The 18591-nt window shown below is 37.2% G+C and overlaps 1 protein-coding gene across 6 annotated transcripts in view; it reads right to left on the reverse strand.

Annotated features, from left to right (window-relative positions):
* The window catches only part of LOC127943737 (gastrula zinc finger protein XlCGF8.2DB-like), a 313695-nt gene that overhangs the window by 189761 nt on the left and 105343 nt on the right, over nucleotides 1–18591 (reverse strand). For 2 of the 6 annotated variants that reach the window (XM_052539941.1, XM_052539946.1), the window contains exons 1-2: nucleotides 9633–9707; nucleotides 8856–9029 (exon numbers count right to left, since the gene is read on the reverse strand). The exons of 1 other annotated variant lie outside the window; for it this stretch is intronic. In XM_052539941.1, the coding sequence (XP_052395901.1) occupies nucleotides 8856–8940 (85 nt within the window). In that variant the 5' untranslated portion in view covers nucleotides 8941–9029; nucleotides 9633–9707. Of the gene's footprint in view, nucleotides 1–8855; nucleotides 9030–9632; nucleotides 9708–18591 lie in introns of those variants that run through there. 3 more of the 6 variants (XM_052539944.1, XM_052539943.1, XM_052539942.1) reach the window with 3 other exon arrangements.

Genomic DNA, 18591 nt, shown 5'->3' on the forward strand with positions numbered 1-18591 from the left:
CAGGTGTCTTTAGTCAGTTTATACAGATTTCATTTTCTTTCTAAATGACATTGTTAATCAACTCAAACCTTCTGGTTCACCTTTGGATATAATTCCCTAATGGTTCTTTAAACCACTCTACAGTGTAATTTGATCAATAAATGCTTTGACTTGCAAGGAGTTGTTCCAGACTATTTAAAATATGCCTCGGTACAACCCAGACTTACGAGGCCTAAGTTAGACTTCTCTTTGACCTATTTCAAACCTTCCAAGAGGGAAAAGAGAAAGTGGTTTTTCCATCAACTACTAAGTTTCTTGGTTGATTACAAAATGTTTGATGAATTCCAAACAGGATTTAGAACATTTCACTCCACTAAGACGGCTCTTTTATAAGTTTTCAATTATATACTTTTAGCTACTGATTCTGGAGATTCTGTAGCTCTGGCACTTTTAGACTTGAGCTCTGCTTTCGATACTGTGGACCACAATGTTCTTCTGGCCCACTTAGTAGTGGGCATTAGAGGTTTAGCTTTTAAGTTGGTTCCAGTCTTATCTTACAAACAGAAGTTTCTCAGTTAATAATTGGCAAATTTCACTCTTCCTCTTTTGACCTGCGGGGTCCCTCAAGGCTCTACTCTAGCACCCAAGTTATTTTCCTTGTATATGCTTCCCCTCGGTTCTATCTTTGAGAAGTATGGTATAAACAAATATATATTCCTTTGAAACATAAGAATGGATTAGACCCGATGGCTGACTGCCTCATGGATGTTAAAGCATGGATGTCTGAATGAGAGTAAAACTGAGATTGTGGTGTTTACCCACTTCGGATACACACGGTATATCAAATCTAAATCTTGGTGTTCTGGCATCTTATGTAAAGCCTTATGTAGTAAATAATAAATAAACTTATCACTGCATCTAAACCTACAACATGTTTATTAGATCCTGTACCCACTAAATTACTGAAAGAGTTGTTACCTGTAGCAGAAGAACCGCTTCTCAATATTATTAACTCGTCGCTATCTTTAGGTCATGTCCCAAAACCATTCAAGCTGGTAGTTATCAAGCCTCTTATTAAGAAACCACAATTAAATCCTAGTGAATTGGCAAATTATAGGCCCATTTCAAATCTTTCATTAATGTCAAAATTTGTAGAAAAAATTATCTTTATGAAGAATTTCAGTCAGGTTTCAGGCCCAACCGTAGCACAGAAACCGCACTTGTTAAAATTACAGATGATTTGCTTCTTGCGTCAGATCAAGGCTGCATCTCATTGCTTGTTTTACTTGATCTTAGTTCTGCGTCCGACACCATAGAAATTACTAAACAGGTATTCACGAGTAGGCTCTAAGATGGTTTAGATCCTACCTGTCAGATCACTACCATTTTGTTTATTTAAATGGGCAGTCATCTCATTTATCACCAGTATATGGAGTGCCACAAGGATCTATCCTAGGTCCTCTTCTATTTTCACCATACATGTTGCCCCTTGATAATATTATTTGAAAATAGGGGATTAGTTTCCACTGTTATGCTGATGATACTCCGCTATATATCTCAATGAAACCAGATAAAAAAATCTAAATTATCTACTGAGTGTGTTAAAAATTTTAAAGATTGGATGACCAATAAATTTCTCCTATTAAATTTGGATAAGACAGAGATATTACTTTTTGGACCCCAAAAAAAAAAAAAACAGTACACAGAATTTTGTCTTTAGAAAACCATATTTACCAAGTTACAAAAACCGCATTCTTCCATTTCAGAAACATACGAAACATGTTACCTGTTTCTGATGCAGAAAAGCTAGTTTCTAGAGGCTAGAGTCCTTACCAGGTAGGGCTGTGCGATTAATCTAAATCGTCATTATTTCTAAATCGCTTAATAGCACAATTTTCCACGGCACTGACCTCCCGCAGTATGCCATCCATAGACTATAAAAACAGACACTATCCGATCCAATCACAATGCAACGCAAATAGCACAGAACAGACTAGGCATATGTCTACGTAACTACAGGTTCACACACTGTGTGATCTGTCTTTTTAAAGAAACCCATGTTGACGGTTTTCACACCACACGCGTTAAAAGGCTAGAAATAGAAAGGTGTGAAAATATCTAGCGCATGAGCATAGAGAGTTGTGAGTGCACAGGACACAGTTTGAGCGCGAGTAGACACATTTAAAGTGCACGAACTCTCTCCGGGTGAGAGCAGTGTGTCTGGTTTTGTCACAAAAAAAAAGTCCATAAAAGTGACTTCGTGCTTCTTTGGGATGGCACAATCAAGCGACGTTCACTTGCAGAAAGCAAGCTTCTAGAGGGCACATAAGTCTGAAGTAACAAATATAGGTAAATGGGTGCAGAGCCAGTGGTAGTTTTGTAGGCAAACATCAATGCCTTGAATTTTATGCGAGCACCTATTGGAAGCCAGAGTAAATTTATAAACAGAGGTGTGACGTGTATTCTTTTGGCTCATTAAAAATGTATCTTGCGCGTTCTGAATTAATTGTTATGGTTTGGTGGAATTGGCTGGAAGACCTGCCAAGAGGGCATTGCAATAGTCCAGCCTGGACAGAACAAGAGCTTGAACAAGGAGTTGTGCAGCATGTTCCGAAAGAAAGGGCTTGATCTTCTTGATGTTGAATCAAGCAAATCTGCAGGATCGGACAGTTTTAGCAATGTGGTCTGATAAAGTCAGCTGATCATCAATCATAACTCCAAGGCTTCTAGCGATTTTTGAAGGAGTTATGGTTGATGTGCCTAACTTGATGGTGAAATTGTGATGAAACGATGGGTTTGCTGGAATCACAAGCAGCTCTGTCTTGGCAAGGTTGAGTTGAAGGTGATGGTCCATCATCCAGGAAGAAATGTCTGTTAGACAAGCGGAGATGCAAATAGCTACCGTCGGATCATCAGGATGGAATGAGAGGTAGAGTTGAGTGTCATCAGCATAGCATTGGTATGAAAAGCCATGTTTCTGAATGACAGAACCTAATGATGCCATGTAGACAGAGAAGAGGTCCAAGAACTGAGCCCTGAGGCACCCCAGTAGTTAGATGTTGAGACTTGGACACCTCACCTCTCCAAGATACTTTGAAGGACCTATCTGATAGGTAAGACTCAAACCATTGAAGCGTGGTTCAGTGTCAGTGTCATTGAGGTTGTTGTGTGTGAGAAATGTAGAGACTTGGTTGAACACAGCTCGTTCAAGTGTTTGTGCAATGAAAGGAAGAAGGGAAACTGGTCTGTAGTTCTCTAAAAGAGATGGGTTGAGGGTGGGTTTCTTAAGTAGTGGAGTTATTCGTGCCTGTCTAAATGATGAGAGAAAAACACCAGTGTGGAGGGATGTGTTAATGATGTGAGTGAGTGCAGGTACAACTGCAGGAGAAATGGCTTGAAGAAGATGAGATGGAATAGGATCAAGCGGGGAAGTACTAGGGTGATTAGAAAGGATTAGTTTTGAGACTTCTGCCTCAGAGAGTGAAGAGAAGGATGTAAATGAGTGTAAGTTTGCTGGTGATTTGAGCTTGACTGATTGTGGTGTGGAAAATTGTGCACTAATGTGTTTAATTTTATTAATGAAAAACGTTGCAAAGTAGTCAGACAAAGTAATCAAACACACCTGCCTTTAATATTTAAGTGAGCCTGAAGACCTTAATTAGTTGCTTCAGGTGTGTTTGATTAGGATTGGAGCTAAACTTTGCAGGACAGTCGATCGTCAGGAGCAGGGTTGGGCACCCCTGGTGTAGAACATCAGATAACCAAGGGGCAGAAGGGGTGTTACGGGCTGGCCTGGAAGATAAGGGGCAAACAGTGTCTAAACAAGATGTAAGAGTGAAGCAGAAAGTATCAGTAGCACTGTTAGCATCCAAAGATGCAAACAGTTTAGGGTAAGGAAGTGAAGATGAAACCATTGCAGATAGTTATAGATATATATTTCAATACCTGAGGCACCGCTACAATGAGCTCTATGACCGATTTTTACGAGCCCCTGCTCTTTCTCTGTTTTTGTTTTTCACAGTCAGTCTGTGAGGAGCTCTGTGGGCAGGGCTCAGCCGGGATAGTGTCCATCCGCAGTGCTTGTTTTGGCTGCATGGCGTTATCAGTGTCCTTGTGGGATGTGTCAACCACATGATGACTCGGACCCGATATTTTCTGAATATCATTCTTCCCCACATGGATGATGATTCGATTTGCAGTTTTGTGCTTCATCAGAATGTTCTGAAGTTCCTTGTTCACATCAGAGACCGTTTTTTGAGGAAGGCAGCATGTTGTTGTAGTCCTGCTACTAATGTTTCTGATAACAGAGTCACCCACTATCAGAGTCCTTGGCTCGGCTGCGCTCTGAGCTGAATGCCACGGTCTGCTCGACCTTGAGCGCCTGTTAATAGCGGTGTTAGCTGCTGGCTGATCCGATCCATGTTTTATCACATTTGGGGATTCCTCAACCGCATTCATTAATGCTTCAAATCTGTTCTCAAGATGTATAGGGGCTGGTTGAATGCCAGTATTTACAAGCCTTGTCATAGTTGCAGTGTTGGGCAGTAGCGTCGCTACAAGCAGCGAAGCTACTAGTTTAACTACATTTCTCAGTAGCTTGGTCGTAGCTTCGCTGCTTTCTGAATCAAATAGCTTTTCAGTAGCGAAGCTCTTTTTTTTACCAAGTAATGCGGTAGCTTCCACACAAGCTACATTTTCGCAATCATTTCTGAAGCTCAAACTCAAATCGGGAAATCCTGGATCAGTAGTGACGCGACGGCGCTACTTCATCTTGTTCGTGTTTACGGTGGATAGCAACCAACCATCTTTATGATGCATTACAGCCACCTTCTGCACCGGATGGTACCACTCCTTGGCCAGTCACGCAAAAAATTATTTGATGAAATGATGGCATAGGATGAGGTCGGAGAACAGTTAATCCCGAGGAGTGAGTCGCCGTGGCCGAAAGTTACGGGCCGCAGCTCTGATTGGTTGTTTTTTACCGGGAGCAGATGACTTTCTGCAAATGGCAATAGGACACTGGGAGGAGCCAGAGGAGCTTGATTTTTTCATAGATTATCTGTCTCATATTCTACTGTCAGGACATAATGACATGTTTAACAAATATGTAAAAAATATATTTTTACAAAATTTCCTACTGCAGCTTTAAGCATGCCCATGCAACAGGTGCATACACTTACTTGTGCGCACATTGTTAATTACATGTATTTAGATTGTTTTTGTTGCCAAATTGATAAGGAACACAAAAACTATTAAACTAAACAATTACACCTGCCTATCTGTTTGACTGCAAGTTTTGAGCATTGACTTCTAATAAAACGTGTTCAACATTTAATTTTAAAAGTAGCTTAGATGTAGCAAGCTACTGTTGATGTAGCTTAGCTTGCTACATTTCCCAGGGGGGTAGCTTCAGTGTAGTGAAGCTTCATTTACTGTAGAGTAACTGGTAGCTTAGCTCACTACATTTTCCAAGTAGCTTGCCCAACACTGCATAGTCGAATCTGGGGTAGAAGAAGCTACTGCAGCAATAAGAGAAATTTGTGACAATCTGATGTCTTGTGTTCCTTTGGGTCTCGCTCCCTGTTTGTGGCATCGATTAGTGTGGCGATCAGTTTCGGCTTGTTCCTCTACACTTGGTATAAACTGTTGAGATTCAGAAGATTCATGGGACTCACCGGCTGTATGCTGAGAGGGTCCATGACGACGGTCTGCTGAGTGTTCCGTCTGTTTTGGAAGTCCAGCAAGTAACTTTGTTTCAAGAATCACAATCTTTTGTAGAAGTTTGCAGCAGTTCATGCAACAAGTAGATCCAACAGGAGGCATTGTCTCTCTCTTCTGTTTGAATGTAGGCAGTTGTTATCCCGTCTCTGGAATGTAAGCTGCTGGCAGTGGGAGGCAAAGTCTTCTTTTTGTAGTATTATTCCAGTCCCAAAGAGTTTTTAGTTTTAGCGTTTGAGCCAAAAAACTGTTGTTTGAGCACTGTGCTGATCTGCTGAAATAAAAAATCTTAGAAAATCAGAGAAAAGTACAGAAATAAGAAGCAAAGCGCAGAGCAGTAAGCTAGAATGTCCGAATGGTAGCAAAGCCGGAAGCGTAGCCTAAATTAGTTAGCTCACAAGTCCTTATTTAGGGTTTGTTTGTTTAAATACACTTTTTGCTGTTTTCCTATTTCTGATTTATATTAATTTACCTGTATAGTAAAACTTTGACTTTTTGCCCTGGCCACTGTGGTGTTTGATGCCTTTCAGAATGGCTTTCTTATGTTGGTCCCTTAACAGGGTCGTAACACCAATGCATGCCAAAAAAGAAAAAAAAAATCCCTGGACACAGGTTTTTTTTTTTTTTTTTTTGCCATCCGTCTAGACATTTTGTTACACCTTTACTATTTTGAGTTGTCTGTTCTAGAGACATGTTACAACTTTTTGATAAAGCTTTAATTGGTTTTCTTTTGGAAATATGTTTCAAAATCACATTGAATGCATTTATGACCATAAAGCATGTCTGTCAAAACCGTGATTAAAATCAAAATCGCAATATTGATCAAAAAAATTGTGATAGGTTGTTTTTGTCCATATCTCACAGCCCTATTACCAGGTCAAGAGATTATGATCATATTACCCCAATTTTACAGTCTCTGCACTGGCTACCTATTAAGTTCCGTATCAGTTACAAATTATCATTACTTACCTATAAGGCCCTAAATGGTTTAGCTCCTGCGTACCTAACTAGCCTCCTACCATGTTACAACCCATCACACTCCCTAAGGTCACAAAACGCTGGACTTTTGGTCGTTCCTAGGATAGCAAAGTCCACTAAAGGAGGTAGAGCTTTCTCACATTTGGCTCCCAAACTCTGGAATAGCCTTCCTGATGATGTTCGGGGTTCAGACACAGTCTCTCTATTTAAACTTTATTTTTGAGCAGATCACCCCTGTCCTGCACTCGTTACATTGGTTACCTGTGCGCTACAGGTTTTATTTGAAAGTGCTCTTATTGGTTTTTAAGTCTTTAAATGGTTTAGCACCTTCTTACCTCTCAGACCTGTTGATAGTCCACCAACCTGCAAGAGCTCTCAGGTCTGCCAACTTAAGGCTCTTAGTGGCTCCTAGCAGAGCTGAGGATCTTTGACGGAACCCGACGGGACCGGACGGTTCGGGCTTAATTTATATCATCTAACACGGGCTCGGGTTTGCGCTCCGGTTTGCGAGGTAAATGAGCGGTCATGTGATGTGTTTTGATTAATGCGAGAAAGATGTGAAAATGTAGGTGTAATGGAGGCTTGCCTCTGGTGATTACGTTTACGCAAAGTCTGAGGTGTGGAAAAGTTTTGACCATGTTAACAATGAGAATAATGATCCAGAGGGTTATATTGCTGGACGCACCATCAGTGAGCGCAGGAACGCGCTGAAGCCATCTACAGTGGATTCAATCATTTTCCTCCACAAAAACATTTAGACCTAGCCTAATCTCTGTGAGTAAAGGTCTTTCAAATTATAAATAAGTATTAATTGAGTCTTAAATGCATAATGTAGAAAGAGTAGGCTAATGTTGGAATTATTCTTTTATGTCAGCTGCTAGTGGAGAAGCAAATCTGGCAGAGGCTTTATCTTAACTTCGTTATGGCCAAATGCCCATCTTAATTTAGAATTTAGCTTAATTTAATTTGTTAAGGAAGACTCTTTTATTGTTGCGTTGGCCTATTTATAGATATCCTACAGAAATCAGAACCGCCCCTACACTATCCATTTTTAAATCCAGGTTAAAAACATTTTTATTTCATCTGGCTTATTATTCATGTATTGCTCTGCCCTGAGTCTTGCAGGTTTATTTGTCATCCTTGTCTTTGTTTTTAATTCCGTTTGTGGTTGGTTACTTTGTAAGGCACACTGGTCACCAGTAGTTGTGTTGTGCTTTATAAATAAATTGAAATTATGTGGGAAGCTTGAAGCAGCACACAAGATACAGATAACTTCTGCACACTTTTTGCTTTGAAAGAGTTCTTGAGTTAAGAAAATGCAATCAATGCTGTCACATGATAAATCTGCTAACAGGTAAAATATTATATATATATATATATATATATATATATATATATATATATATATATATGCCCCTAAAAGTAATAGAAAATAATGTGAAAAATTGGGAATAGTGTAAAAGCATAGACAGTCGCCAAGTTTTCCTCAGGTGTGTGATCTTTTATTATTTTCATATTGCATATTTTTTCCTATTAACATTTTTGTTTTAAAAGTATGGTAATTACTGGTAAAATATACCAAAAATAATACAATTTAAAAATATACACTTTTTGATTTACCATAAAAATAACAGCTAGCCAGTTGAATTATATAACATTTATTCCATCCATCTCAGAGTAACCTACCAAAATTGTGCAATCAATAAAGCTCTTTCTGATTCTGATCAGCAAGTGAAACACCAATTTATAATCACATGCATTATGCATTTTGAAATTATGTTTTATTTTTATTTATACCAGTAAAGGAGTAGGTTTTCAAACACAAATTTGTATGTGTTGTCTTATAAAACAAATCCTTTTATTTAAACCCCGTGAAAAAGCAGATTTGTTAAGAACACTGAAAATCACTTTTTACTATAGACTCAAACAGGAAATTACCTGTTTGAGTCTACATACATGAGTGTTTATGTGTGTCTGGTGTAGCGGCAGGTAAAGTGTTTCCTACAGAGATGACCCAGTGCCTTTACTTTCTCTTATTCATGTTCTCTTCATTGTGATCAAAATGCAATCTGTTATTTCTGTGCCTCCTTTGAGCAGCTATAGACCTTTATCAGTTTTTACAACAGTTAAAGCTTCCGAGTATTTTGTAAATGAGTTCAGCTTTGAGAAAGAAAACCAACCTGTTTGTTCCTCAGTTTCTTCTTGTTTGACACTGAATACTTCTTCAATCTTCAGGTCTTCACTCTCCACTTTAATAAACGCCATCTTTATAATAATAGTGTCCCGTGGATCTCAGTCGCTTCAGCAGTTTTCAGTTTCTTCAGAGTTTCTCTGTGTTTGGACGCTCTGTAAAGCTTAAGATCATAAACAATTAATAGAAAGAAAATAAATCAAACTACATCTGGTTCAGTAATCAGTGAACTGATAAGAGAGTCAAAGAGTGATAAACTGGTCTTACATTACCTGACTAGGCAAATACAAATAAATAACACTAAGTGATGTTTTCTGACTTAATTATTTATTTAATAGATGACACTTTCATGAAAACATCGCTAGTTGGTTTGTTAAAGTTGTCTTTATTAAGTTTGTTTGTTGTTCTCGTAACATTGTGAACCGGAAGTGTCGTCAGAGTGCGGTGATTAGAGCGCTTAGAATCAGTGAATCATTTTGACGCTCTCGACTCAACTGACTCGTTTAAAAAAGATCCGTTATCCATCACTACTCGCCAGTGATTCCTGTTCATGTTCAACAAAATCACGATAATGGAGCGAAATGAGGCGCTTCTTTTCTGTTCCTCGTAAACGAAGCGCTGTACTCAAAATACCGTGCATTAATGTTGGTAAGGTATTACAATCTTACCTTCAATAATCACTGAGGCATAAAGCAATAATTTAAAAACACACAAAAAGTCAGTGCTGTCAGATTTGACTCAAACTTAAAACGCTTAAAACACTCACCTTTCTTCAGCTGAATCACAACAGACGCCGGAGCGGCCTTATGACGTCACATCGCCGTTCCAAAATAAAAGTCCCTTTCACAAGCTAAAACCACTGTGTAATAAAACAGATGGCAGAGGAATTCATGTGAGGATGATTCTATAATTGGAGAAAAATGTGGCATTGCAGAAATATATATTTTTTTTCACAAACAGATTTTTTTAGTATCTTATTGAAAACATATTTAGGTTTAAAAATGCAGTGCTTGTCAAATCACTCGTAATGAAAAAAACAGACGTCTTTATGGTATTGTTTGTCAACTTTGTTAAAGACAAATTAGCCAATGTGTAGAAATAAAAAGAAATCATAAAAGGAAAAATCCTTCTTAATTCATTAGACAAACAGTCCTTACATTTCACCACTTGAAACTGAGATAATGTTTCACCTATGCATACGTTAAAAAAATAAAAATAAAAAATAAAAATAAAAACCCTGTCTTCACAGAACCGTACACATGGAAAATATTTTTCATCTTAAAATGTATTGAATACAATGTCCAGTTAAAAAAATCAATGTTGTTGAAATAATGCAAGGGTGCAAAATAAATTAATACATTTTATTAGATATGAAACAAAAATATTTTGTGTGTGAAAATAGTTCATAAACAGAGCTGACCCTTTAAGTAACAGAATTGACAGAATTGTTTGATGGACCGTCAATTCTGTTACACTCTTGACAGCAGTGTTACTCTACCTTGGTAACAGAGTTTGACCATTTTCTTTATTTATTTTTTTTTTACATAAAACTTAACTTGCTAGCATAAATGCTAAGAGCACATGACACTAATTTAATCATGATTAAAAACTTTTAAATAACAGAAAGTGTGATCAGTGAGATTTTGGCAACATATTTGACACTTTATAAAATAACTCCTGGTGTAAGAATTTTTTAGATTAAAATATTTTCTTAGAGAGCACACAGACTTTTCAGTGGTTCACACTTAACAGTGAAGGGAAAGTGACATCATTTCCTCTATCTTACATAGTTGTGGGATATAATGCCACTCATTTAAAGGCAAAGTATGGTAAGGTAACAGAGTTGATGCAAGATTTACAGACTCATATATTTATAAGAAAAAAAAGTTATTTTATTTTGTATAATGTTGTAGAATCGGGTAAATTACCCTTCAGGGCTTTTATAAATACAATTATTGAAATATTAGGAAAAGAAAAGCACAATAAAATATTTTGATTACACAATGATACATGGTGGAAAAAATGCGCGGACTAATTCAGATTTGAAAAGGTTTTTGACAAAGATATTTGAGCGACAGAGTACAGTATGTCCAAATGTGTGAGCACTCTTCTGAATGTCTTGATATTGCTGGTGGTGTCCCCCAGGGGTCAGTACTGGGCCTCAAATTATTTAATTTGTATATTAATGATATTTTTTATGTTTCTCAATTGGTTAAATGTGTATTGCTTGCTGATGATACAAACATTTTCTATAGTGACGACAATTTGGAGGGACTTATCAGCGTTGTAAATAAAGAATTAAGTAAATAAAAAAAATGGATGGAAAGTAATAAATTATCCTTAAACCTAGATAGATCTAAAGTGATGTTTTTTGGAAAGTATCAAGCCGATTCACAGAAACTGGTTGAGATAGATGGTGTACACATTGAAAATGTTCAGGAAATAATTTTTTTAGGTGTAACGATAGACGATAATTTAAGTTGGAATGCCCACATCAGACATATAACTACTAAAGTCTCTAAAAGCCTTGCTATAATAAGTAGAGTAAGTATTCTCATAAAGAGCAGTCGTACAGTTTGAGAGGATTTGGGAACTTTGTGATCCCAATGGTGGGTTCCACCAGGAGGAGTTTTTCTGTTTTTTTGGGGTTACTTTGTGGAATAATTTGGGGCTTGAATTAAAGCATTGTCAATGCATTGACCTTTTCAAATGTCTTTACAAACAAAAGGTCTGGTCCCATTACAATGATAATAAGGTTTGATTGTATTAATGTGTGGACAGTTGGATTAGTTGTTATTTACCATGCGTATTTAACTTGTGGTACTCCGTCTAACACTGGTGGTATTTGATCATCATTGTTACCTGAGGTAATATCGGTATATTATGAATATGGATGAATATGGATGTGTGGTTTGCATATATGCAACTATTATACTGTTTCTTAATGAGGTATTATTATTATTACTATAATTTATTTTATATATTTTTTTATTTTTTATTTCTTTGAGATAATTGAAGAAGGAAGCAGCTTTTTTGTTTGTATAAATTCTTTGACAGACTGGGGTGGGGTTCAATAAGTTTTACTTCTCCCCACTCCATTTCAAGCATATTATTAATATTGTGTATTCTTCTGTTGTCACACTTCTTGCTTGAAATAAAAAAAAAAATAACTTTGGACACCAAATGTACAAATATACATGTTCAGTGATGTGCTGAAAACATACTAATATAATTTAATTAGAATGTTTGTATTGTAAATATAAAAGTAAAGTTACAGGTGAGTATGCTTTTCTACAGTAAATAAATATGTACAAATCTAAATAAATTACTGTGTGTGTGTGTGTGTGTTTGTGTGTGCAATTATATGTTTTACTTGAAAAAAGTCACATTTTTATAACAAATGATAGGTGTTGAGTATCACATTCAATTTAATTAAAAACTTCTTCACATCCAATAAGTGTCATGTGAATTGTTCAGTGAGTCATCTGTTTTTCAAAAAAAAAAATAATAATATTTAGACCTCACTGATATTAAACAGAACTTTTATTGACATAATGAATAAAAATACCACCATGCATAGGCTGAAAAAAAAAAAGAAAATCAGCAAACTGGACCCAAACAAATAAAAACCATAGAACATTTATTGCCTATTCGGTTGTTAAGTGATGACGTAAGAAGCGCTGTTTCCGGGTCCAGGCCTCACTTGAGAATACTACCCCAGCAGCCGTTTATGAGCGCTGTTTATTCATATTAATAATTTAAGCTAAACGCTTTCAAACTTACGGTATACACTACAGTCTCCGTGCTCACAGCGTCCCAAACACAAATAATTTTTATATATTTTTTTTATATTTATATTTTCAGTCTGGCTATATCTGGGACTTCGGTATGGAGTTAAAGGTTAAGATTATAACTTTTTTGCTAGTATTCTATCACATTGTGAGTTTATATTAGCACCTTTTGTTGTTTTCTCGTGGTATCTGATGGAGCGTTTGGACACGGAAGCGCTGCTACGTGACGTCAGACTTAACAAGAGAATTAGAACTTTTTTTTTTTTAATTATAAGAAAATAAAATAGGCCGAAATAAATTACGCAAAGTTTAAATAAGATAAAACCAAATAAATGAGAAGCTAATTTAAAAGAAAAACTTCCAAAATTTCCTTAGCCTACAAAAATTCAGCACTCTAAAAAATCAACAACAGCAAAAATCACTAAATTGGCATTTATTAACAGTGGTTGCAGTATGTTATTTGCCAGGAAACCCAGCATGTTCACCATCTCTGGCTTAAGATGGGATCTTGTGGGGGTGACTATTGACACGTTTCCACCGAAATTACCCAGAACAATTGTACCAGGAACTTTTTTCCCTCAGGAACTATTTATATACCTGTTGCTTTCTGCGTTTCCACCACCGTCTAAAAGATTTGGCAAATAGTCTGGTGACGTAGGTCTGCGCCCGTTTTCTCAATACAAAGTTCATCAATTTCAGATTGCATCCTCTGTAGTTCAGACTTTGTGAGTTCCACTCGGAGTGTGATCTCCTCACACTCAACAACACAAGTCTGATAATTCTGCAAACAGCAGCGTACTTGATAACATCAGTCACCTGACCATGGCTACTGCAATTTTCCTCACTATATATATATATATATATATATATATATATATATATATATATATATATATATATACACATTACAATGAAACAAAATATTATATCAATTGCCTCTATTTATTTTCATTTTAACATATAGTTAAATTGAATAAAAACCAACGATTACCTGTTAGATTTACCCAAAATAATTATATTCTTTGTTTAACCACTAAAGAGACATCAGAGCCAGTGGCACACATCAGTACTAAACTATCGCTGATCATGTGGAGCTGACCATCTCTGAAATCAGCGAAACACATTTTTAAATAGGCATTGTCTTTTTAAATAAACCACATTCTCGCCTGAAATACTTTTAAAATTATATTTCATGACGCAGTAACAGTAATATTTTGAAAAGGATCAGAATAAATGGTGGTTGAAATATTTTTTTTTTACCCGGAACTTTATTTAGGTCCTGGTTCCTGCAGTGGAAACATGAGTACCAGCCCAAAGTCGCTAGTTCCTGGGTAAAGATCCTGCGGTGGAAGTGTTCCCCACCTTTGCCAACAGGGGGAATTATTGGTTGTCTTTTCACCAGACCAGAGGAGCCTGCTCTGCATGAATGGGGGACTCCAGAGCATAGGTGGGGATTTTCGTCTGTGATGTGACTCTCTTGGCACGCATCATTGTAGCTGGGTTCAGTTTTTAATTATAGTGTATGCTTTCTATGCCTAGTCCCAGCAAGAAAGATTGGTTCAGCTCTTACCCAGAAACCACTGGCCTCAAAATATATCTACTGTAAGCTATATCTATTAATTTTTAGTTCATATTAGCGCAGTTGCACAAATTTTTTACATTTTATGACATTGTTAGTAAATGTTGAAATTAACATTAACAAAGATTAATAAATGCGTAAGCAGTGTTTCCATTATTAGAGATTAGAAATGTTACCTTATGTAGTCAACTAACATTACTAATGTTCACGTAATAACTCATGTCTATTATATGATGTTTGGACTGAGAATTCTGTATATGTTATTACAGTGGGTACGGAAAGTGTTCAGACCCCCTTAAATTTGTCACTCTTTGTTATATTGCAGGCATTTGCTAAAATCATTTAAGTTCATTTTTTTTCCTCAATGTACACACAGCAGAAAAACACAGAATTGTTGACGACCAGAACCCATCCTAGAGCTGAGCTATCGGAGGAGAAGAGCCTTGGTGAGAGAGGTAAAGAACCCAAAGATCACTGTGGCTGAGCTCCAGAGATGCAGTCGGGAGGTGGGAGAAAGGTGTAGAAAGTCAACCATCACTGCAGCCCTGCCCTCCACCAGACCGGGTGTTTATGGCAGAGTGACCCGACGGAAGCCTCTCCTCAGTGCAAGATGGAGTTTGCTACAAAACACCTCAAGGATTCTCTGGTCTGATGAGACCAAGATAGAACTTTTTGGCCTTAATTCTAAGTGTTGTGTGTTTGAGAAAACCAGGCACCTTTCCAATACAGTCCCAACAGTGAAGCATGGTGGCAGCATCATGCTGTGGGGGTGTTTTTCAGCTGCAGGGACAGGATGGTTGTAATCGAGGGAGAGATGAATGAGGCCAAGTACAGGGATATCTACAGGGATTATCCTAGATGAAAACCTTCTCCAGAGTGCCCAGGACCTCAGACTGGGCCGGAGGGTTACCTTCCAACAAGACAATGACCCTAAGCACACAGTTAAAATAATGGAGTGGCTTCAAAACAACTCTGTGACTGTTCTTGAATAACCCAGCCAGAGCCCTGACTTAAACCCAATTGAGCATCTCTGGAGAGACCTGAAATTGGCTGTCCACCAACGTTTACCGTCCAACCTGACAGAACTGGAGAGGATCTGCAAGGAGGAATGGCAGAGGATCCCCAAATCCAGGTGTGAAAAACTTGTTGCATCTTTCCCAAAAAGACTCGTGGCTGCATTCGATCAAAAGGGTGTTTCTACTAAATACTGAGCAAAGGGTCTGAATACTTAGGACCATGTGACATTTCAGTTTTTCTTTTTTAATAAAATGTTCAAAAATGTGTTTTTCTGACAATATGGGGTGCTGTGTGTACATTAATGAGGAAATTAGATTTCAGCAAATGACTGCAATATAACAGAGTGAAACATTTAAGAGGGTCTGAATACTTTCCGTACCTACTGTATATATCAGATTGCAGAATGTTTTTTGTTACTGTTGGTTTCACTTATTCACATTTTTTTCAATTGGTTAATTAATGTGTTTGTATCATGTATCACCTTTATTTATATAGTGCTTTAAACAAAATACATTGCGTCAAAGCACTGAACAACATTCATTTGGAAAACAGTGTCTCAATAATGCAAAATGATAGTTAAAGGCAGTTCATCATTGAATTCAGTTATGTCATCTCTGTTCAGTTGAAATAGTGTCTGTTTTTATTTGCAATCAAGTCAACGATATCGCTGTAGATGAAGTGACCCCAACTAAGCAAGCCAGAGGCGACAGCGGCAAGGAACCGAAACTCCATCGGTGACAGAATGGAGAAAAAAACCTTGGGAGAAACCAGGCTCAGTTGGGGGGCCAGTTCTCCTCTGACCAGACGAAACCAGTAGTTCAATTCCAGACTGCAGCAAAGTCAGATTGTGCAGAAGAATCATCTGTTTCCTGTGGTCTTGTCCCGGTGGTCGTCTGAGACAAGGTCTTTACAGGGGATCTGTATCTGGGGCTCTAGTTGTCCTGGTCTCCGCTGTCTTTCAGGGCAGTAGAGGTCCTTTCTAGATGCTGATCCACCATCTGGTCTGGATACGTACTGGATCCGGGTGACTGCAGTGACCCTCTGATCTGGATACAGACTGAATCTCGTGGCCACGGTGACCTCGGATCAAGAGAGAAACAGACAAATATTAGTGTAGATGTCATTCTTCTAATGATGTAGCAAGTACATAGGGTGTTATGTGAAGTGTTTCCGGTTCCGGTTTACCTAATTAATGCAGCCTAAAAATCCTTTAACGGATTTGGATATTAAAAGAATATTAGTATGTTATGTGTATGCCAGGTTAAAGAGATGGGTCTTTAATCTAGATTTAAACTGCAAGAGTGTGTCTGCCTCCCGAACAATGTTAGGTAGGTTATTCCAGAGTTTAGGCGCCAAATAGGAAAAGGATCTGCCGCCCCCAGTTGATTTTGATATTCTAGGTATTATCAAATTGCCTGAGTTTTGAGAACGTAGCGGACGTAGAGGAGTATAATGTAAAAGGAGCTCATTCAAATACTGAGGTGCTAAACCATTCAGGGCTTTATAAGTAATAAGCAATATTTTAAAATATATACGACGTTTGATAGGGAGCCAGTGCAGTGTGGACAGGACCGGGCTAATATGGTCATACTTCCTGGTTCTAGTAAGAACTCTTGCTGCTGCATTTTGGACTAGCTGTAGTTTGTTTACCAAGCGTGCAGAACAACCACCCAATAAAGCATTACAATAATCTAACCTTGAAGTCATAAATGCATGGATTAACATTTCTGCATATGACAATGAGAGCATAGGCCGTAATTTAGATATATTTTCGAGATGGATAAATGCAGTTTTACAAATGCTAGAAACGTGGCTTTCTAAGGAAAGATTGCGATCAAGTAGCACACCTAGGTTCCTAACTGATGACGAAGAATTGACAGAGCAACCATCAAGTCTTAGACAGTGTTCTAGGTTATTACAAGCAGAGTTTTTAGGCCCTATGATTAACACCTCTGTTTTTTCTGAATTTAGCAGTAAGAAATTACTCGTCATCCAATTTTTTATATCGACTATGCATTCCATTAGTTTTTCAAATTGGTGTGTTTCACCAGGCTGCGAGGAAATATAGAGCTGCGTGTCATCAGCATAACAGTGAAAGCTAACACCATGTTTCCTGATGATATCTCCCAAGGGTAACATATAAAGCGTGAAGAGTAGCGGCCCTAGTACTGAGCCTTGAGGTACTCCATACTGCACTTGTTATCGATATGATACATCTTCATTCACTGCTACGAACTGATGGCGGTCATATAAGTACGATTTAAACCATGCTAATGCACTTCCACTGATGCCAACAAAGTGTTCAAGTCTATGCAAAAGAATGTTGTGGTCAATTGTGTCAAACGCAGCACTAAGATCCAATAAAACTAATAGAGAGATACACCCACGATCAGATGATAAGAGCAGATCATTTGTAACTCTATATTTATTCCCTATTCATTTGTTTGTTTTATATTTAAAAACAATATGACATTACTGACCAGCAAAACACATTAACACTGGCAACCTGGTCAACAGTTTCAACTGAAAAGCAATGCTGTTAACCATTTGTTAAAGATTATTCAGCAACATGATCATACAGATCCTCCCTCCTGAAAACACCTAGGCATGTAGTAAAATTGACTATTTACACTACCATCTGCATCAGAAGTTACTGGACTACCTATAGAAATACAGTTGAAGAACTGCAAGACCAAGACACCATTAATGTGGCTTTCAGCATTAATTATTATATACTTAAGAACAGAGTCTGGGCCTAATCTGGGCTGACCAGGTTTTTTTATTTTTCATTGCAGATAGTTGCTCAGCAGTGGACGAGTTAAAAATGTTCGATATAAAGGTTGCTGTGCCATTTTATACAGGAATTATTAATTAAAAAAATGTTTTGAATAATATTGTCTAACTATATTTTTAACAAGTAAATTTAGGCTATTTAACATGCACTAACATTTTACCCTTTTTAACTTATAAACTTTTAAAGTCAGTTTAATAGTATTGAAATTCAAGTTAAAAAAGGTTTTAATTGCTTAAATTACTATAAATTAATAATGTTATCATGCTCATTCTTGTATAAAATAAGTGTTTATTCTTTAAGAAAATAAGGGAAGTTAGTTATTAGTTATAGAAGTAATCAGTTTTGCTTCACCTATTTATGTAAGCTACAATTATTTAAAAAAATTGTAATAATAATAAAATAAAATAATGTCATAAAAATGCCATCGGCCTGAGTAAATTTGACCATTATAGATTTGTGATTTTAATTTTTTAGTGATTTAGGAGGTGAAAATACTGTAAAATTACAAATGACACGGGATGTTAAAACATAACAACTGAAGGTC

This window comes from Carassius gibelio, chromosome A3 (genome assembly GCF_023724105.1).
Source record: "Carassius gibelio isolate Cgi1373 ecotype wild population from Czech Republic chromosome A3, carGib1.2-hapl.c, whole genome shotgun sequence".
NCBI classification, from domain to species: Eukaryota; Metazoa; Chordata; class Actinopteri; order Cypriniformes; family Cyprinidae; genus Carassius; species Carassius gibelio.